Source organism: Drosophila serrata, unplaced genomic scaffold (genome assembly GCF_035046125.1).
Source record: "Drosophila serrata isolate PLE 108 unplaced genomic scaffold, ASM3504612v1 contig_272, whole genome shotgun sequence".
In the NCBI taxonomy this organism is placed as follows: domain Eukaryota; kingdom Metazoa; phylum Arthropoda; class Insecta; order Diptera; family Drosophilidae; genus Drosophila; species Drosophila serrata.
In genome coordinates, this window is record NW_028257170.1 from 8,237,478 (window position 1) to 8,260,692 (window position 23,215).

At 37.1% G+C, this 23,215-nt stretch overlaps 2 protein-coding genes across 14 annotated transcripts in view; one reads left to right on the top strand and one right to left on the bottom strand.

Moving 5' to 3' along the window:
* The window catches only part of Rbp6 (RNA-binding protein 6), a 208,851-nt gene that overhangs the window by 34,009 nt on the left and 151,627 nt on the right, over positions 1–23,215 (top strand). The window lies entirely within an intron of this gene.
* On the bottom strand, positions 18,070–20,134 carry LOC110190618 (uncharacterized). Its single transcript, XM_020961213.2, has 2 exons — positions 20,077–20,134; positions 18,070–20,009 (listed from the first exon to the last, which is right to left on the bottom strand). The coding sequence occupies exons 1-2, from the start codon at positions 20,098–20,100 to the stop codon at positions 19,731–19,733; spliced, it is 303 nt and encodes a 100-aa protein (XP_020816872.2). The 5' UTR covers positions 20,101–20,134; the 3' UTR covers positions 18,070–19,730.

Genomic DNA, 23,215 nt, shown 5'->3' on the forward strand with positions numbered 1-23,215 from the left:
AACTGGGTCATACCAAAAAATGTTTGTAGCTCTTTTGCATAACCGAAAATTGTTGTCGGTTGTTGCAGACAAAATTGGTTGCAGGTTTTGTTTGTTAGATGGGGAAATATTTTTAAGGATTTTGATACGTATTTTTTTTTTTAATTTGTTAAAACAAATATTTGGTGTATTTATTGTATATTATGTTTTCTTTTTTGTTTGTTTATTTACATCTTCTTTTCTCTAGTTTAGTTGCGTATTTTTTAATTTTGTTTGTTGTTCATTTTGTAATCTTTGAGTACTTTTAGGTGGTACATTTTGTGTATTTTTTGTTTGCTGCTTTTGGGTACCTTTTTGCCTATTCTTTAAGAATTTTAATAAACCTATTGTACCTTTCCCTTAATACATTTTTCTTAGCTTTATTTTATTTTAAATACATTTAAAGTAAAGTGTTTAATAATAATTATTAAGATTTACTGTTATAAAATATTTCTGGCGTACTCTTTTTAATACAATTTTTAACTTTCTTAGTCTTTTTTTTCTAATTAGTTGTCTTTTTGTTGTCATATCAATTGTGTCTCTTCAAGTATTTATTAATATTTCCTGTTTTTTATCTTTCTTTAATTTTTAAATTTTAAAATAGGTTTTTTCTGTGTTTTTTTATATTTTCCTGCTTTCCTTGGTGTACTTTTTTGTTGTACTTATTCTTATATTCTATTGGTCTTCGGTGTCCTTTACTCCTTTTGCTATTATGTCAGCTGATTGACATGCGTTTATGGTGTTAGTCTGGCTTGTGTTGCAGCTGCAGATGTTGCAAGTATTGCTGTTGCTGTTTCTGCTACTGTTGCAGTTGCAATACTTCGTGTTGTTGTTGTTGCTGAGGTCAAGTCAAAGGGTGTCACAACATGTCTGCTTCCGGTACACGCACACACTCAGCCAGACAGACACACACACACAAACACACACTCACAGCGCAAGGCGAAGAGACAGACAGCTAGACGAGGGGAGGTGTTGTTTACATATTAAAGTTGCATGACCCCAACAGCAGCAGCAATCATTGCAATCACGAAGTTGCAACCGCCACGAAGTTGCAAGTTCGTCGCGTGGCCTGCAGTCTTAAAGGTCCTTCAGCATGGCATTATCCTGGTCATTTCTGCATCCTGTGCGTGTGATTTGAAGCCTGGCACGTGACTAAAAACTAGAAAACACGGCAGCAACGTGCTACTTGCACCAATCAGCTGCTGTTGCTGCTACTGCCGCTGCTGTTGCTGCTCTCGCTTCGCTCTCTGGTAACCCCGCTTTCCCGCTTTTCCGCTCTCTTTGATACGATTGGACTCTCTTAAGTTGCATGGCGCTCTCTTGAAGCTTTGGCGCGTGGAAAACGCTTTTCATTCATAAAAATGGCGACAAGCTTTTTGTCCAGTTGCAGGAAAGCCTCGCCAGTTGGCGCCACCTCGGCGACAGCGACGACGACGTCTTCGCGGAAATGCCGCCGCAAAAAATTAGCAGTAAAAAATGCAAGAAAAAACCAAGAGGAAAAGGGAGGAAGTAAACTGCACATCCTAGCACATCCTTGCACATCCTTTTCGCCATGTCCAACTCCGTGTCCATGTTCGTGTCCGCCCCTAAATGTCAGCGCTTGTTTTGATGCTAGCTCACGCGCCGTAAACAACTTATTATTATTGCAAATGCCTTTTCGACTTTCAACTTTCGACTCTCTGGGCCGCTTTATCGCTGTCCCTTTTTGCCCTCCTGTCGGTTTGGGTGACGCCTTTTCCTACCCCCTCGCTTTCCCTACCGACTTTCCCGCCTTGGCTGACGTTCAAATTGTAGTTTTTTTTCTGCTTTGGGTTTTGTGTGCCGCAAACATTGCCGCACATAGTACCTCCGAGAAGCGGAAACGCAAACGCAGGCAGTTATATTTAGCTAAAGTTATTGTTACCCTTTAGGAAGGTAAAAAAATGGGGTATTATGGACAGGGATCAGGATAGGGGATTCCCAGGGATTCTTGGAGTTGTGAGGGGTTTCTAAGTAAGTAAGTTTTATGTAGAGTTTCAGACAAAAAGCATGATCATACCACCTTTACGGAAGCTATCTTAAAAATATGTAATAATCATTTCCTAACAGGATATTATTAAACAAATTTAAAGATATTTTTGATCATTTCATAACAGATATCTTAGCATTCGTATATAATTTAATAGTCTTAAATTGAGTATATTATTAGGACTGGAAATGGAAATGTAAGAGATCTTATAAACCATATATGTAGTATGTGTGAGGTATTTTCCCATACCAATCACACTATTAGTTACATTTAAATTGTATTTATAATATAAATGTTAGATAAAATTATGCATTTTAACCACCGAAACCCGATTAATCTTCATAGAAGCCATGTAGAAATTCCATCGACATAAAGATACATTTATTAAATTTAATTAATGCTTAAGAAACATCTTTAGTGCGACATACACATTAAAACCCAATAGATAAAATTATACAACAGATATTTAAACTACTTTATTTCATAGTTATTATTATTATTACTTTAATTCAAACCCCCTGTTGAATAGGTTCAACAAAACCCTTTGGCTATTACCTATAATTAAACCCAATATAATTGCACTAATTGTGCTGAGGCTTCCCCAGGGTATTCCTCGAACTTCTACCCGCCAAAGGACTCATTACTTACCGAGTTTTTGCTACCTTTGTGTCCGCCGTGCACTGACGTTTTGGCAATCTACTCCGGCGGATCAGATTCGAAGGAGGCAGGAGGCAGGAGGAGGTTGGAATAGTGGCAGGACGTTGCTTAAGTGGCTCCTGCTTGGCCTCCGTCCATGTCAAAATCTATCTCATTGGGCTGTGCCAAGTTTTTGACTGCAAACTGTGAACTGTTTCGCCTGCATTTCAATGCAACTACTCCCCCGGACCACGCCCCCACCGATACTGTCAAAGTTTTATCTACGAGGTTGCCCTGTACAATATATATCTTGTAGTCTTTTTTCCTCTCTCTCCTTTTTTTGGGTAATTTTGTGTGTGTGCGCTTATAAATCATAAATACATATTTTACGAGCTCGTTTGTGGTCGGGACTCACATTTCATTTGAAATAATTTGTGGCATATTGGCAATTATTCATTCTGTTCTTTATTTTTTTCCCTCAAAGCCATTTTCCTTTTTGCTCGTTTTCAGAACGGCTTAAGAGCGTCGGAAAATTGTTGTGATGTGGATTTCGTTCTGGATTTGGCTTGGCTTTATCTTTTCGCCTCCGCCGGGTGACATTGCACAAAAGGTGGGGCCATCTGGGGGTTAACTGGGATAGGTAACAACTGCCATTGCCTTGGATCGGTACGGTGGGGAATGTTGGGGAAAACAGAGGCGGGGTTAATGGGGCATCCAGGCAGAAGTTGATTTAGTGCCTCCTTCGTCGTTGATAAGCCTCGTGGACTGCCTTCATGGAACAACCATCATAATAACTGGCTATAGGGAAATTGAGTTACGGCCAATACATACGGAAATGGTAGATGAAAGATATTAGTTTTCGGGGGAAAAAATACTATGAACGAACGAAATTTATTTTTATATTGCAGTTAGTGAGCTATAATAAGCTCAGGAAGAAAGTACTTTAAGAATATGCTGGGAATTACGTCTGAATACTAAGAAATTTGTATATTTTTATATTTCTTAGACTTCCCATAAACTAAATATACACAACAAAGTCTTTAAATTTTCCTCCAACATCAAATTTGCTTAGGAAAATCCCTTACAATTTTCTATTTGTTTGTTTATTTCCGCATTAAAGCCAACCCAACTGACATTCGATTCCATGGAAAAGTGATGCCAACGTAAAGGGAAAGAGGTTAACTATCATTCCAAATTTGACTCGATTAACCTTTTCAATTTCACACACACACACACCTAACACACGCTAGTCATCAAGTTCACCAAAAGCCAAATCAAAAGGCTACAGCTAAACCTCTCTTTATACATAGAGTTATCGGTTTCGCTTTCCCCCTAACACTCTTTATACACAGAGGATAATATTGTAGTGATTATTTAAGAATTTTTCAGCTAAAAGATATATTCAATATAATACAAGTTGAAATACAAGCATCTATCTTTGGAGAATAGATGCCATATTTTCAAGCACCTAAAAAGTACGCTATGGTAATGCATCTTACTCTGTAATACATATTCGCAGAAGAAAAGGATTTAGTTACTAGCTAGTTTAATAACTATTAAATAGTATCAGTTGTGATATAAATTATCATTTTGAGACGTCTATAAGTACCCAAAATTTAATGTTACTGCTCTGATAGAAAATATGCCATATATGTATGTTAAATCCAAAATTTATTAGAATACCTCAGGAGGGGATACTGAAATCAATAAATTTATTATAGTTTTCAAATTCCTTAAAAAAGGTTTGGAAATTGATGCCACATATTATTACATTTTAAAAATAGAAATAGATTTACAATTATAGAATACTGTTTTTATTGACACAATTTAAAGAGATTCGAAAATCTTAAAGATATTTGTATCACGTGTGGCTGTAATTTGGAGTCTTTCCTTTAATTCTGTAAAAAAGAGGAAGTTTTAAGAAGTTTAAAATATAATATACAATATAATATACATTTAGTATATTTAGCGATATAAATTCATATATGATTTGAACTTAAAAAATACATAAGAGAGATATAGAGATTTTCAGAGACTATTTATATTCACACATAAACGTTATGCTTGTTTCAAGCTTAAATAGTCAAAATTATAGTATATTGTTTGTTGTTAAAGCAAAAATATTAAGATTTAAACGCTTTTCTTTATATTTTAAGAACCCAATTGTCAAATCAACTCCCTATTTTTTTTCCATGTACACTTCTACAATTTCAATTGGTCTATGGGGCAGGTGTTAATGTATCTTTCAAATGCTGCCATTGAATTGAATTGAAAGTTAATTTGCCAATTGGTCCCATAGCTCCCCAGAGCGTCAAAAAAAAAAAACAAGGGGGGGGGGGTTTGATAAGGAGGGGTTGAAAACCGACAAAGGGTCGGGGAAGGGGTAGTGGTGAAAATTCGAGGAGCGGGGGGACTGCAAGCTTGCATTTTCAACTAGTTGTGCAAAGTGTGATTAAATGTTTTGTGTGTTGCAGCTTTCAGCTTTTGTTGCGTGTTTTTATTGCCACCCCCCTCGAACTCTTCCATCAAACAAAGGTGCCGGCAAAAAGGGGAAGGGGTCTCTCTCTCGTTGTGGAGTGCACATGACATTAGGCAACACTGTCCCACTGGCGAGGACATTTTCAAAATGTGCTGCCACAGACAAAGCCTTCAATCCCCCCTTCCCCCTTCCCCCTCCCCCGTCCACCATTGTCCTTCCCATTCATCGAGCTTCCTTCTTTTTCTGCTGAGTTGCTAAAAAACTTCTTTTCAGCAAACGTTCTGTGGTTAAAACGGGGTAGCAAGCGAGGGGGGAAGCGGAGAGGGTGTTTGCCGCAAACAAGCAACAAGATGAAAGGGGGGGGGGGAGAGGTGGGGATGGGCAGTGGTTCGGGGTATAGGAGCCACAACATCCCCAATGAAAGTGAAAAAAATCTGTTTGCATATTACATAGCCAGACGAGGCACGGCGAGGAGAGATGTGTTTCGGGTTTCAGGCGGAGGACAGTGGGTCGTCGCAGGACCTTCTCTTCTCAACCCCCCACCCCCCCCCCTGCTCTACGCCTCGTTTTTCGAATTTTTCGTCTTGCCACCGAATGCAGCTTCCAGCTGTGCACGCTAGGTGTCGCCGGCGTTGAAGGCAGGGCGCTGGGCGTTCGAGCATCTTCAAAGTTGAAGTAATGCGGCCTCAAGTGGCAGCCACCAGCGGTGGCAGCCCCTCTCAGCGGTCACCTACATTACCCCAAACTCCAATTTATGAAATACACTGGAAAACACTTGATATATATGTATTTTTAAAGCATTCAAAAAGGTTTGAAACTTCATAAAGAAGGTTTTTAAAGACTGGTTACAGGCACGCAGTTTTTAAGACTGCCTAGACTTACTTATATAAAAAGCTTATTTAAATTACAAAATTAAAAAACTTCTTCTAGCAAATGTAATTTAATTTAATAGCCTTAGCTAGAAACATTTTCCTTTAATTTAAAGTCCAAGTTATACATATTTTCCCGGTGCACTTAGGCCGCCTGCCGCCATTTAAAATTGCTTGTCCTCACCTGAGTTTGTGTGTGTGTATCTGTGCCTGTGGGTGTATGTGTGTGTTATGTTTGAATGAACGCCTGCGTCTTTTATCTTTTCATAAATTTTCCTGCTTTTGTGCCTCCTTTTCGGTCGCATTTTCCTCATCTCCTCGGCACCCCCCCTGCTGCTGGCACTTACAATCACTTTTATTTCGCGACGCTTTCTGCGACTTTCTTCCTTCGGCGGCGGCGAGTTTTCCAAGTTTTCTGCAGTCGGGCCAAGAACAGCAACAGCAACAGGAGAAGGAAATACAAACAACAATAACAACAACAATTTTTAATGCTTACAAAATTTGAATTGAATTTGCCAACAGCACAAGGATGCTCTCTAAACTGGCAGCGAGCTTTCTCCGCTTTCTTCGCAGTTTTATATTTATTTCTTTTCTTTTTTTTGTTGCTAAATATTGTTGTTGTTGTTGTAGTCCCTTTCCCCCAATTTGCATCCGGCGGCTGCCTTCAATTTGAGGACAACTTCAGCTTCAACTTCAGCAGCGGCAGCCTTAGCCTCGTCATCCTGCCACCTGCCTTTGAGTCCTGGGAGTCCTGGCATCCTTTTTTTTTTGCCTAGTTTCACGCCTTGGTTTTCCTTAATCGCTTATCCCCGCTGCACTTGAACACACGTACACAGCGGAAAAGATAATCAAATGGGGTGTCGTCCTTTATGGAATTTTTTATATTTGCAAAATTTGTATTTGCAAGTCTGCGGGTATAGAGGAATAAGGATAATAATTCTGTAATAAAATGATTTATAAATATATAGTATAAATAGATAAAGGTTTTTGTGATTGAAATGACTTGGGTTTTAAAATATTTCTCTGAATTGTCAAGGATATTTATCATAAATAAATATTATATAATGATATCTCTATTTAACATATACTTTTTAAACATTAAATAAGAGTTTTATACAGAACATAATATTTTGTTAGTATATGAATATATATTATAAATAATAAATAAATAATCTCTGGCTTTGTATGCTTAGTTTTTAAGTAACTAAATTTATTTACTTAAATTATTATTATTATGTTATGTTAGTTATATTTCATAAGCTTTAAATAAGGGTTTATTACAGAATATTTATTTAAAGCTGGGAACTACTACATATCTCATGAATATTTGTAAAATATTTTTAAGAAACAAAGCAATTTCTGTTAGTGAAAGTAACATAAATCAAAGTAATAGTTACGTATATAAATATATTTATATATTCCTATCCAATATATGGTAACGTAACAATGCCCATGGCAAGTGCAATGTAACAGAGCCGCCGCCCAGGTCTCAGTAATTGGGGTAACAGAGGGGGGGCGGAAGGGGGTACTTTGTGGGTGGTTGGGCTGAAGGGAGGTGCAAATGTGCATTTAATTCGTGCGAAAATTGTGGCAAGAAAGGGGTAGCAGCAGCAAAACTGCCCCATATAAATACATAAGTATGTGTGCGTGTGTGGCATGAGGCATTCGGGGAGACAGCAAAGCCAAGCTGCGAGCTGCTGGATGATGGATGGAGTTGCAAAAGCTTTTGATTTATATTGCCATCGTCTGGCAGGGCCATAAATATATGCTGCTTGTTGATTATGCATTGGACGCACCGAAAACCTTTTAGTTTGCGGTGTGCTCATGTGTGTTACATGCAAGTGTTTCCCATGTGTGTGTGTGTGTGTGTGTGTACTACAAGGTTGTGGTTCCAGTTCCAGTTCCGGATATTGTGGTAAACAACAGGAGGAAGTGCTGTCGATGCTCAGACCAGAGAATCAATTAGAAAGACCAAAAGGAAGCGTGCTAAATGAAAGCCTTGGAAATCAATAAATTTGGCTTAATCATGCAAAGGGAATTTAGCTCATTTTAAACAGAGGAAAAGCACAATCTAATTATAAATAGATGATAATCAATTAGAAGCTTATATAAAATCAGGCAAAGGTTTAAAACATAGTTTTCTTATATAATTATAGGAAGCTGATCTATTAAAGACCTGAAAATCGTTAAAATAACCCTTTAACTCCTTTATCAAAATCCTTGAAAACATGAACTCAATGCTAACTCGATTTGTATCCCCTAAAAACGAGTTATTTAAAAAAGACCTCCCCACACACTGTATTAAAATTTTCTCATTTTGACAAGTTGTTTGGCCATCTAATGGATTGGCGGCTGCTGCCTTTTCACTCTCCCAAATCTCCATAAACAGCCTCCAACCCTTCACCACAAGCATTCATCATAACCATTCAAAGTTGGCTCAATCCTTTTCCATATCCATTTCACAAATATGAAACTTTTTCATTGCCAACTTTAAAGGGACGAACTCGCTTCATAATTTAAGCATTCCCAATGCCACACTCTCTTCACTCTTTCCACTCTCTCTTTTTTTTATTTTTATTTTGTGTGTGACCAGGCTGGGGTGTAAGTATGGGCCAGTGTGGCTGTGTGTGCGGTATAGAGAGAAAGAGAGAGGGAGAGAGGAGTTGGGGCTATTTTGCAACTCTCTTTTATATAGACCACAAATGCCGCACTTACGTAATACATCACAAAATGTCCAAACGAGGTAAAAGGATTTGCAGGTGCCCCGAAATGCTGCCTTGCCCCGGCACTATTCTCCATATTTTTGTAAGCCAAAATGCAGCTTAACATATCAGCGCCAACGGACGATGCGATGCCAAGCGAAACGAAACGAAGCAAAGTGAAGCGCTGACCGTGTGCTCCGTTTCATGGGCTCTCTCCACTGCCACCCCTTTTCCATCACCCCATCCATCCAAGCCCCTGCTCTGCCTAAAGCACCTGCCATGAGGCGAGGGGGAGGGGGCACACCATTCCGGGCTAACACACACAGACAAACACACGCATTCAGGCTTGGAGGCTGCTGCGGTAATTAATGCAGCGCGTTTGCGAAAATGCGAATACATTTCGCCAGCTAGGAGCGTTTTCAAGGTATGTCCTGGCCAGGAATAGTGGGGCAAGATATGGGGAAATGTGTGGCAATTTTGGAGGAAAAGAAAATTCGGATGGGTATAAAAAATGGTTGAATTTGAGCAATTGTAAAACCTTTAATAGAGAAATGTCTATTGTGGAATGTTGGGTCTGTTGAATGTGTGAAATTTAATATAATTTAGTTTTTATTAATTCATAATGTCAGCTCAGCAAGTATACACTTCCAATTGTAGCCCTAGTCATATAGAATTGGAAATATATACTTATTTTAACACATATAAATATGTAACTTTATAGTTATAATTGTTAGTTTATATCAAAAACAATTTCTTAATAATTTAGATTGGTTCTTTACTATACCAATAATAATAACATGTCAGAGATTTTATAATAGCTTTATTTAAGATCCAAAAATACTATATCATGGGTTCTCCAGGCACCACTAATGTTTTTAAGACCCTTACAAAGTTTTTTTTTAAATGCAAAGCAAATTTAAATGTACGAGATCCAATATAAATAGTTTTTTTTTGTTAAGTTCTATGTAAAATAATCTATCCTAATTTATGCTTTTAAAACTTAGTCATTTCTGTAAGACTAATATATATTTCAAAGATTTGTTTTACAACAAGTACACAAATGCACATGTTTTACTTCTCAACTAAGGAATCTCATCAGTATCTCTATTGCTTTGTAATAGTTTATTTAAAAAGTTGGTTAAACTATTGATAAATATATATATACATTGTTTTTAAAGTAATTTTTTGTTTTTAAAAACGACATTACACGACATTTATTGAACTGGAAATATAACAATTATTGCATTTATATCCTTTTCAAAAGTCAGTCAGTACTTTGTTGGCCGATTTGAACTAATACTATTCTTCTTGGAACAGAAAATAAGTATTTTGTGTAGATATTTAAGTACCATAAATGTTTATATTTAACTATATAGCAAACATAGTTATTGGTTTTGATTTTTATGGAGAACTAAAAATGGCTTAATGCGTATTGATTTTACTATTATTTCTGTACGTAAAAATCTACTATATACCGCAGTGATTTCGGGCAAATATTTCAAATACTTGAATCTAAAGCAATTTATGTTTAATAAATTTAGATTTCAGCAGAAATGCCGATGATGCAGGCATTCCAAGACCTCACACTCCATCCGCAAAATAACTTATAAACGCAAATTGAACGCAACCATTTTCATTTCCCCCCCAATTTTCCCTAAAATCGAAATTCATTTTTCTATCATCTTACGCATAACAAAAATACTTGTGCAAACTTTTTGAATATTTTAACTAAATTACAATGGCGAATGGGGCGAATGGTGGAGTTAGGCTTCAGCCTGGTACCACTGTCATCAGATCTGCAAGGACGAGGGGCAAATGTATTCACGCTGAAACGATTTTGGGTGCACGGCGACACCTTGGTTTGGCGCCCGCTAACTGTAAACACACACACACTCACACACACACTTGAAATTCACACACACCTCGTTCTCACATACACTGTCGCTAAATTCACACACACCCAAGGCAGATGCATGTGCGAAAAGTTCCACGTCTCGCGCTGTTTTTGGCGAAAATGCAAACGAAAACAGCTAAAGCACGGGAAAAGCGTTGGGAAAAGCGGAGGGGGGCAAAAAAGATGGAATAGAGCGGGGAAAATCAGGCGAAATTTTAAATTTGAATATGTTTTTCTTACCCATCTACTTTTACCACTTCCACTCTTTCGTTCTCGCACTATCTCTCCTTGTTGGCTGTCCAACGATCCCGTTTGCCATTTGTCTGCTCTTTTTTTTTTTTTTTTTTTTTTGTATTCTTCTCCCAGCCCCATCTCTGGAATTTTCCCTTATAGGTATGTACATATATATACCCTTTGAAGGGGAAAGTTGGAACTATTATATCTTTTAGGTTAACAGTTTATGATAGAAATTGTTAGAAAGAGTTTGAAGAAGGGTTGAGTGATCGAATTGATCTTTTATTCAAATTGAATTGTTAGTGAATTTATAAAATGTTTTATGAAATTATATATATTAGTTAATAGAATATATAAAAGAATAGTCCCTAAATTAAACAAAGTTATATTTTAAAAGCCAACATATTAAAGGATATTGTAAATAATACTTTATTAGGTGGCCTTAAAATTTCATTGAATGAATATGCAAAACATTTATTTTAAAGGTTTTGCATTTTCACTACCAGCAGAGTAACTACAAATAATTATCGTCTTATTTGTATTACATTTAATAAGAACTTAATATTTTCCTTTTTTAACAAAATAAACAATTTATCTATTAGGTTTTTGATATTTGAAAAACAATAATCAACAGCAAAAACAACATCAAATAGCATTAGGCTTGTAATTTTAATTGCATCTATCAGACAATTGTTAATGATTCTCTTTAGTATTTAAAACATAAATCCTTCTCTGATAATATATTAATTTAAATAAGATTTAAAAGTTTGACCTGAACTAATAATTTAATTAGTTTTTATATTTTAAAAACAAAATTCAATATTACAAACAATATCAAAAACACATAAGACTTGGAATTTCGAATGTATATATCAGACAATTGTTTATAAGTCTCCTTAGTATTATAATATATGTTAAACTTATGATAAAATAACTTATATATGATATAATATTTATTTTATATTATATAAGGATATATACATATATATAATATATTAAATTTATTATATATTATTTATTTTCTTTAAAAAAATCCCCCGTCAAAGGGTATTCTGTACTTCGTTCTCCCAACTATTGTTCCCTTCTTGTTTTTTAGTATGTTTGTCTTACACATTCCCGTTGCTTGTGTTATTTATTTGTTAGTTTTGTGATTCAAATGTATTCCAGACCCTCCCCCTGCACCACCCCCTGCTCCTTACACACTTCAACTGATTCTCTAGTCTATATGTAGCTTGTTTTTCTTTTTCATTCTTCTCCAAGTGCCGCTTATTATGCACATTTTAAATCATCTACGCAGCGACAAAGAGTCAGGGAAGTGAGAAGAGAGAGAGAGAGAGAGAGAGAGAGAGAGAGAGAGAGGAGCCAGGAAGGAAGAGCTCTGGCAGCAGTTAAATTAAGCACATTTTCATACGATGCAATTCATATCTCAGAGATACAGTAGCTCCAAGTGCTTGCATATTTCCCAGAATATAAATTCCCCGCAAGTCCGTTCGCTTTCAACTCTTTTGACTGCATATTGAGAATAATATATATATGTACTTGTTAGTATATATGTGGGAAAATGAAAGATTATGAAAAATTGGTTTGGCCACAAAAATGGCTCGAGGCTTATGCCGAGATGAAAAGTGTTTGGCATAAGCTCTTAAATGCATCTAATTGCTGTCTCTGCGAGCGGAAATAATCTTTGAGTTCCGTACGCATCAAAATAAATAATTTCAAAGAACTGTGAGTAAATGTACATATATATTTCGCCAGCTGGATTTATCCATTATGAAAAGTCGCTCATAAATATTGCACTTTATTTAATGAGATATATGTATGTATTTCACTTTCCACTTTATAGGCTCAGGCCTGGGAAAATCCTTTTTAAATTGAACAAAAATTTAACAAGAAAGGAAACTAGCTTTAGGAAGCCAAAGTTTATATACCCTTGCATTTTAAAATTGCGTTATAGGATAGAATCGGAAATCAATCATAACTAAGCCTAGAATAGTTGCATTATTTGGGTCGATATTTATCTATATTTTTATAAGACAATTTGACAAATTAAAATTTAATATACTCATAATCAAGCAAAAAAGAAAACAATATTATTTGATAGTTTTAAAAATAAATCTGCATTCTCTATTAAAAATTTAAGAAACTTCAATTTCTTTTCTGCCGGAGATGGCTAGATCGACTCGGCCAATGATGCTGATCAAGAATATACATATGATATTAAGGGTCGGAAATAACCCCTTCAATCTTCTGACTAAAATAATAATAACCTGCAACGGTATAAAAAGTTCTTGTGAATAATATTAATGCACACTGGAAAGGGTTTAACTTGTATTAAATGTTAAATCAATATTTTTTTTATGCAAATATATGAATTGAATGTTACTTAACTGTGTCCATTAATCTGAAAACAATGGCTGACTGTGATTTCTTATTTATTTTGTGTAAAATAGTTTTCTGTTCCTCTTTTATTTTATTTGTAAACAAAAAAGAAGATAAAAACAAGAAACTATTAAAAATTACAATTTATAATGGCTGCAAAAAATATTAAGTAAGTTAGTTTATTTTGACTGCAACAATTAAATTGCAAAATCATAATTGTGAACAAATGATTTTGTCATAATTAATCTAAGATAGATACCTTGTTTTAAATTTAATCTACATATATACAATGGGAAGTTCCTTTATAAGAATATTATTTTAAGGCTTCTTAGATAAAATAGTAAATAAATAATAACCATAATAACTAATAACCAAAACAAACAAACATAAATTACTTCAGGCTTCTATAAATTATTTGCAATTTTATTTACTTATAAAACTTTCAACAAATATCTAAAAAAATGCACAAATATCGCTCTGTAGGTCACATAAACTAGGTCAATTCAATAATAAAATCTTTAATTTATTGTAAATATATTTAGTGACCATACACACACACACACACACACACACATTTTCTTTACTTTAATTTGGAACATCACGCAATATTTCTGGACTTTGCCAATAATTGCTAAAACCCACATTCATAGTCCTTGCCACAATTGTGTATTGTTTTTATTTTCTTTTTATTTATTTTTATATTTTGCTTCTTCTTTTCGTTTTGAGCAAACACTCCTCACCTGGCCAACAGTTGCAGTTTGCAGTGGCATAACGGTAATTACGGGCCAAATGTCAGGCAGTATTCTACCGATTTCCGCTCTAACTAACAACCATTGATTGCCGTTATTGTTGCTGCTGCACTTTGATTGGTTTCTCTGCTCCCTCTCTCTGCGTTTTCCCCATGATTTTCCCCCGTACTCACCACCCACCATTTCCCAACAGCAGGTTGTTTTGTTCGACCCACGTTTGAGCCAATTATCATAAGAAATAATTTATAGAACCAGTGCTGCGTGACAAACGAATAAAAAAGTGCACTTCAACTTTGATATTTTTACCTTGAAACTGTTTCTAAGTTGTGCCAGTTAGTGTGTGTGTGTGTGAGTGAGTGTGTGTGTTGTAGTGTGTTGGTGTGCCGTGCCCTAATGCATGCCAAATGGCTATGGGCATCAATAAAGCGTACGTCACTCTAATTGCACATGCTGCCAGGGCACTGGGAGAAAAGATTTTAAACCTTTTAATGCTTTAAAAATTTAAAAAATATAGTTATAAAATAATAATAATAATAATAGTAATATAAATTGGTAAAGTAATTTTAAGTTAGGATTTTAGTCTGTCATAATTATTAAAAATGTTTTTTAATGTTTAGGCATTAAACATTATATATATAGCAGGAAAAAAAACGTTCTCATTATTAAATAAGTGGCTTAATTATTTGATTTTTCGTTATACGTTGAATTTACAGAATGTTCTCTAAAAAACCCGAGAACTTAAATTCGTGTTAGGTTCTGAAACCTTTAGTTTCCATTATTTTATTTAATATTTCAACAATTTTATTTAAAAACCACCGAAAAAGTGAATAAATTTTTATACTTTATGTAATAATAATATAGAATAATTACTTAAAGCTCTCACCCATTTTCTTGCAGTGTAAACAGACTGGACACACATTGCAGTTACACTTTGCTTTTTCGCACGCTTTCTCTCTTTATCCCCTCTTTCTCTCTTTTTCTCTAGTTCTCAGCCTTTGTATGCAGTCAAAGGGGTAAAGAGGGATTGGGAAATAGGGAAAGAGGGGAGGGGGGTCGAAAAACGGCATGGAAAACTGGGTGGAAATGGCGGGCTGGAAGCCTTAGCTGGCATTGGAACGGGTTGAACTGTAATGCCATTAGCTGGCAGCGGCGCGCAAAGCCATTTGAAAGTTCAACACGTTCAAAGGTCCCAACATGCTTCACACTCTTTCAGACTCGTTCACCCATTTTTATGGCCATCTCCTTCCGCTGCCCCCTGTTCCAGCTCCAGCTCCTGTTCCTGCTTCTGCTGCTGCTCCTGCTCCTGCTGCTCTTGGCTCTGTGTGTCTCTCTGGCTCGTTCGCCTGTGTCTTGGCCGTGTCCTTTTTGCGCAACTTTCACTGTTTATTCTGCTAAAAGCGCTGGCCAACACTCATGCACTCGAAAGACTTACCAGCGCACACATATATATCAAGTCTGGCAAGTGCACCGAAAAATTAAAGGGTATACTTGGGAACAGTGTTTCAAATAAATGATTTTTTAGCAACATAAATTCGTTTAAATTCAATAAGAAATCCATGCAGCATTTAAATATATTTAAAAACATTTCAAAATAGTTAGTATGTACACAATTATAATAAATAAAATGCTTTTTATGAATTCAAAATAATAATTTCTATTTGAATAAGTTTTATCAAAGTTCTTAAACTAAAATTTTTTGATTTAATTTTGAATAAAAAACCTTAAACTCTATTATTTAGGTTCTTTTAACGCTTTCAGAGTTTTCCCGGAGTGAAAAAATGGGCGTTCTAAAGCGGAATAGGAAAAAGTGGGCGTGGGGCAGACACTCAGACAGCTGGGGGTCGTCGGCAAATACGAAAAACTCAAACTCAAACCGAAGCGCAGCTGGAAAAGCAACTGCCACTGCCTCTTTTAATTGACTTTTTATGCGCTGTGCTTCGCCACACCTCACCCCCTCCCCCCCTCCGAAGCAGTTGAATTTAACGCGCTTTAAGTTCGCCAATTGCATTCGTATTGGTTTGGGGCATGCCACGCGGTCGCGCTGCCATGCTGCCACGCCGCCATGTTGCCTCCCTTTTTGCCAATTTCCATTGCCTATCCAGAGGCGCTCAGCCACTGTGACACTTTGCAAGCCATTAAGCATTTTCATTACCTGCCTGCTGCTTTGCATTTTGATAGTCCCAAACCTTAGTATCGTCATTGCCGTCGTAAGCCTGGCTCCTGGTTCCGTTCCCTCCCTATTTCCGGTTACCCCTTTTCCTTGGAACCCCTTTTCCCGGGACTCTTCCCTCCTGCATCCCCATCCAACATTGTCATCCTTAGGCTCTGCTCTGCTCTGTTTTGTTTACGTGTGCGCTATTAATTGCCCAAGCGTCCAAAATGCAAATTGCAAATGCAACTGCAATTGTAACTGAAATAACACGGAGAAAAATATTTGAGGGGTTTCTATTAAAATATTCATTTAGAGAGGAATAAATACAGGAAATAAAAGAGATTTAAAGTTAGTCATTCAGATCTGTCGGGTATTTAAGGATGTAGGAAAAATGAATATTAATTATGTTTAGAAAACATCTTCAACTATTTCAAAATTAATACTTTTAAACTAAATTAAGATAGTTTTCTATAAATATTATTGTAAAAAATAATAGAAAAGACTAAAATAAATATTACCTAAATCTAGATCTAAATTCTGAAAGTAATTGAATACATATTATAAAATACATTTATTAAATTGTAGAGATATCTACCTTACTTCTGAAATCTTCATAATTTCTTCCTAGTATTTATTTTTCTTTCTAAGACCTCAATTTTAATTATTCATTAATAAAATCCAATCAATATTTGCTTACCTTTCCATTTAATCTTCCATATTTTGTCGTTATAATTAATCCTTTTTATAAGACCTAATTTAATATTAATTTTCATACTTTTGCTTATGAATTCTTCATAATAATTATATTATTCTTCTTCTCAATAATTATATTTTTGATAAGACCTGAATTTTACTTATTATTTATTAAAATGTTACCAAAATTGCTTACTTTTCTTAGGGAAATCTTTATCATTTCTCCTTCAATATACTCAAAAATTTATCCATCGATAGTTTTAGGTCTAGTTAAGCCCCAACATTTTCTCTCACTGTACCTGCAATGGTTAGCTCTATTTTATGGACGGCAGAGGGGGGATCAGATCAGTTGGTGGCTTTGTGTCCAGGGACAATGTGAATTATTGTCCTGGTTTGCATATTATGCTCAAGTTTCGTTCGCCTTTCGTTTCGTTTGGTGGGTAATTAAAACGCTTAAAGACGCATCAGTGCGTGACAAATCTAGCTTTTCACTTTTCCTTGAGCAAGGAAAACTGGCAGCAGAAAATGGGAGTGGGAGTGGGGGTGGAAGTGGAAGTGGAAATGGAAGTGCACTGAAGTGGCTAAGTAGCTGCCCAGGCCGTGTCCATTGTTTGCCTTCTGTGGAGTAAAGTTTCTTATACATTTTCAATTTGGACTGGCTTTATAGAAGTTAACTTTTAGCCAATTAAAGACGGTGGAAATTCGTGACAGTACTTAGTTTTTTTTGGTTATAAAACCAAGCGATTTAAGCACAAAGTTAACCATTTATTCAAACCACCTTTTTTTGTGGAAATTTTGTATGGAAATCATTGCCCGGATTGTTCGCATTTGTTTGGTTGATTTTTTTAATCAATAAAATGTTAACAGCTATAAATCAACAAGCTGAACCATGTTGCTTTCACAAAAATTAGCGTTTTTTGTTACAATCCATACAGTTTTTTCGCTTTGTTTATGATACTTTTGCAAAAAGGTAAGTAACGTGGTTTTTATCATATGTTAAATGTGGGGAATGTTTTATTTTTTAGGTTCTAGTAATAAAAACAGCATTTGTGTTTTTCTGAAACTCTGTAAAGTGGCAATATATTTGTTTATAAATATTTTAATTTAGCAAAAGTCATTGCTTTGATTTGATTTCATAAAAAGAAGAGCTTAGATGATACAGAGCTTGTCATATGTCCCTAGATTAATTTAATTAAGTGTTAATGTTATAAATTATTCATAGTAACAAATGGGCATCAAATAAATTCTATAAAATGTATCTGTAAAGTTAATATTTCGCTTAATTTTTAAGGCACATATAAGCTTTCAACCCCTGAGAATTTCTTTAACCACTTCTTATTGATTTCCATAGAGTTTTGAGTGGCCATCGAGCACATCACTCCATGCCATCCATCGCATTCATCCCATCTTGTCTTGTCATTGTTGCGACCACTCCTTGCCCCTTCCTTTTGCTGGCCCGGATTTTCCTCCTCGATTTCCCCCCCCCCCCTGGACGTCGTCTGGCCCACTTGAAACTCTGCACAATTCAGTCAAGTAAATTCTTATGAAAGAGTTGAAGTTGTGTGGCCAAGAGAAGCAACATCAGCTGCAGCGAATGGCACTTGACCAACCCGATGATGGAGGGTCTGCCGATGCTGAAAACTGTTGAATTTCCATCCGCCGCAAGACTCTGGGCAATTAGTGGACACAGTCCCGGGGAATTTGTCGCAGATCCACGAAAGTGAAAAAGCCAAAAAATGACTTAATAGCCAAAAGTTGGGCATGCGACAAAGTAAGCGTTCGTGCGTGGCATCAACGTGAAATGCCACCCAGCGGGGCAGGGATCCGGGGCATCTGGGTTGGATATTTGTGGCTCATATGAGTGACACGACCAGGCTGACTTGTCGTCACCAGAAAGGGGGGGGGGGAGAGGAGGGAATGGGAAAGCTGGGAAAATTCAGGAAGCAGCAGCAAAGCAGCCGGCAGGCAGCGCGTGCCGTTGGGAAAGTTGCCAGCCAACGCCAAAAACCGCTCGCCAGTTAGCCAGGCCGCAAGAGAATGCGTGCCTGTGGACAAAACATGTCAGCAGCCTCGTCCCGGACTCGGCTTCCCTATATATCTCTAGATATCTATAGATATATACATATATGTATATATATACAGTATGCACTTGCCGTAATTCATAACGCTCTATGAATGAAGTGAAGTGTGGCAGGGCTAAAGTCTATGGCAAATGCTCAGCTGGCAATTATAATTTCCCATTTCGTCGCTGTTAAAAATATGATTCAATTTGTTCTGCCTGGCCCCGGCGAACGAAGCTAGAGAGAGTGAGTGAAATATAATTCATGATTTTTTTCCGGAAAAACTAAGGGGTATCTAGAGGGTATATTAGTATTATGAACCTATAAAAATTATAGAAATAAAAGCTAAAGATACACTATCTTTAAGAGTATCTTTAAGTTTAATATAGTTATATTCTTTAAGAGTTCTCTTTTATATTTAATCTTTAAGAATTGATTTATTAAGGATTTACTTTTCCAGGGTATCATTAATCCCTCTACCTGATTAAACACTTTTATCAGCGCTTTTCCCTCTGCTCTCCAGTCAAAAGAAAGCAAAAAAAAAAATCCAAGCAACAAATGCGGCATTAAAATTGATTCGCTTACCCGCAGCTCCTGACGGATAAAGGGGGAAGACAATGAGAGGAAGCTACTGGAGCAGAGAAAGAGACAGGTATAGAGACTAAGAGAGAGATAGAACGAACCCTCGACTGATGGCTGTCTGGGCTGATTAGACTTAGAGACGAGGATAGACGACGGCGTGTAAATGGCGCCTGGCAAAAGGTGTTGATGATGATGTACATAAAGTGCCGCTGGCTAAAACTGTCAGGGGATTTCAGGGGGGAGGGAGGAGGAAAAATCGGGGCGGGAGAAAAAGCCTAGGGTAAGGGGTGGGTGTGCGGAAAACTGGCTAAAACTTGTCGCCGCGCACGGAAGCACAAAAATTGAATTGACATGACAGTCGGTTGTTGTCCCTTCTCCTGGTCCTGGCTCCTTCTTTCGTCCTTCATCCTGGTGCTCCTGCTCCTGCTCCTGTTCCTGCTCCATGGATCCCCAGAAACTGACAACAGTTTATGTTGGGCACGACAGTTCGGAGCACGCTTCATAAAATTCATTTCCGCGCCGCCGTCGCTACTTCCCAGCTCCTGCTTCTGCTTCTGCAAAAGTGATTAAAATTATAATTAAACTGTGATGGTTGTCTTTCTCTATCTCTCTTCCACCTACACATTCATTCTCCGTCTCAGTCATGCACGGGGAAAAACATACAAATGGTTTTAGAAAAATATATATGTATGCGATTCCCTGTAATCGAAATCGTAAGATGTGCAAAGCAAATATGATCTAAGTTTAATGATAGAGAGAATTGATTTTGTTTTATTTTGAAGAGGAAATTAATAAGATATTTTATATAAACTTATATCTATGAAGGAAATATTCTTTATATTTCATAACTTAACAATTATACAACAAGCAAATATATTAGGATAATCATCAATAGGTTTTCCCTTATAAAAACTCTAGAAAAATGCCTAGACAGTATTAAAAATCCCTTTCAATTATCGATAAGTTTTCACCTGTATCTTTAGGTGTTCTTAAACTAAACAAAGTGAGATCTCCTATTTGAGATTGTGATTTTGGCCTCAGTGTGTGTACTCACTCTCCATTTCTGTGGTGTGCCGGCAGCCCTAGGAATATTCAATTTAAACTAAACCCCAGCTCTCAAGTACACGCGGCGTATGAGCAATGTCCGAAAAGGAACTTTTCCTGGGATCTCTCTCTGTGTGTGTAAGTTGGTGGGAAAGGCATTTTATGCATTCAACATCCTATCCTGCAGTCTGTCCATGCATTCAACGGTTCATTGGTTGCTATAAATATATAATACGTGACAAATACGTGCCGAGTTCTTTTCAATCCGACTATGGCACACTCCCTCCTGGAAAACGTGTGTAGAGCGTACAAATGTATGTACAAATCCTTGCCAGAACATTCGCCATTCCTCACACAACGAACGAACGGAAAAAAACGAAAAGGGAAAATCGAGGGGTAAAAAGAAAGAAATGGTTAGCAATAAAAGTGTTCAGCGTACTGTTGCATGTGGGCCTCATGGTGATGGTGGTGTTGCAAGCACAGGTTGAGTCCAAGATGGAACGCACTTGTTGATTGGCACTCAATGTTGCGTCTTAAAGGATTGATGTACTATGTGGAACAGAGGGGGCGGTTTCTCCGTAGAGGGAACACTCTGTGTTGCCCGTGGCAACGACGAGCTGCAACAACAACTGCAGCGTTGCACGTGCAACGTTGCCTTCACCCAACCTCTCTATTGCCACGTTGGCTTCTCACCGCCTTTTCCTTAGGTTTTTCCCCACTTTTCCGACCAGTTCAAACACAAAACGCGGCAAATAAGTAGGGAATTTTTAGTGGCAACTATGAATACGATATTTGCTAAGGAAAAATGAAGTATATGGCCCTAATAGAATAGCATAGTAATAAGTGGAAATTGCCTGTGGTAACCATGAATATTTTAGGCCATTGGCAAAGTATAATATTATGGTCTATAGGATGGAGAAGGTATTTGAAAAGTCTATAAAGATTTTGTAACTTTTGAAGAGGGTTTCGAAAAAGATCTAAGGATTTCTTAACTAAGTTATCAACTTATAAAACTTTTGAAGGCTGAAAACTATCCCTTTAAAAACTAAATGTTATTTCTAACTGCAATTTAAATATAAGGAATGTTTGTTGTCGTTAAGAAACAATTGTTTTTTATCTTAAATTGTGTTAATTAAAATTCCTAAATATCTATTTAGTAACGTTGCAAAAATTATGTTATAAATAAGAAGAGCTATTTTAAAAAGGAATTTTTTATTTTATTTATTACACTGTGCTTTTGTTTCATTTAAAAACCATAATAAATTTGGTTGAATTTATATTCCGACATAAATATTTAGGTTCTTTATTGTATGTGTGGTTTTGCTAAAATTAAAAATAATAAATAAAATTGTGAAGGCAGTGGCTCTCTCTGTGTAAAAAGGCATGTTCATAGTTTGCTTAGTTTTTTACTTTTTTTGGTTGGAAATCATCAATCCATCCATGCATCTATCCCGGGCCATTCGTCCCTTCCTGCTTGGGAGCCATCCATCCTGGTATCCAACCCCGGCATTCATCTATTCCATTGGCAACAAGCCGGAGCAATGAGCGCGCTTATTCCATTTGCTTAGACATGAACAAAACGGGGAAAAAATCAGAGAGGGAGGCGAAGGAGGAGGAGGAGCGATCCGAATCCCAATACCAGACGCACAGGACGGGGCGGCGCTGGAAAAGCGCAAAAAAGGAAACGGAAATTGAAAATCTGAAGCTTTTGGAGAGCGAGTGAGCTGTGAATCCTATTTCAAGTGCAATCTTCAGTCGCAGGTTGAAAGTAATTCAATAGTTGGCGGCTCTGCGTGGGCTCCAGATCCTGCCACTGCTGCTGCTGCTGCTGAGGATTCCCGTCCTAAAGCTGATGCTGCTGCTCCTGGCATTGAATGGCAATCGAGAGTGGCACGTAATGCCAACAATTGCACACCAATGCAAACACAGACTGCCAGGCTGCTCGCTTGGAATGGGGCAAAGGGATAGTGGATAGTGGATAGTGGTGGGATTGTAATGCGCCAGGGGTAATGTGTGTGGGGGGGTTGATGAGGATTGGGGGGATCCCCAGCCTCCCCCTTAGCCAGCTCATTGCCTGCATGTTGCACAGTGCACGTGCACGTGTAGATAACGTTTACTGTTGCGGCAGCAGCTGCTTACGGCTTAGGTGGGGGGCACTCACTCTCTCCCCCCTTTGGGGGCTGCTACATGCCCCTCTTCCCCACCCGTTGCGTACACCAAATTCATTTATGTGCACGCAAATCCCTAATCCCTAGTTTTTGCTACCCGCCGCCTGCTCCGGAATCCCCCAAATGCCGCAATTCCCCAAGCGAGGATGCGAGGATGCGACACCGACAACGATGCCGACAACATTTGCGGAAATGACTTTTGAGCGGTTCCTCCACGGCATCTGCCAGCGACACTGAAACAGCCTCTTTTTTACAGTACAGAGAGGGAAAATTTGTAAAAAATGGATTATGAATAGACCTTTATAATTTAAATATAGCAATTAATAATATTTCTTTAAGAAAGAAGAAGTTAGTCTCTCAAATATCAATGTCCTTTGGCTAGAACATAATTTTTATCTTAGCTTTAAGCTTATTTCATTTAATAACTTTATTATTTTTAATAAAAATAAGTCCGATTTAACTATATTTAATCATTATTTTTTTACTCTGCACCATACTTCACGATGTCCCTGTCCCAGGCTTAGTAACAAAATTAAAGTTGCGCCTGC

What these genes read in the sequence shown, in the direction of transcription:
- LOC110190618 (XM_020961213.2), bottom strand. Translation starts at nt 20,100, where the DNA reads ATGACTGAGACGGAGAATGAATGT. An exon ending in CTGAGACGGAGAATGAATGT is followed by an intron (nt 20,010 to 20,076) that starts GTAGGTGGAAGA and finishes TCACTTTTGCAG; the next exon opens with AAGCAGAAGCAGGAGCTGGG.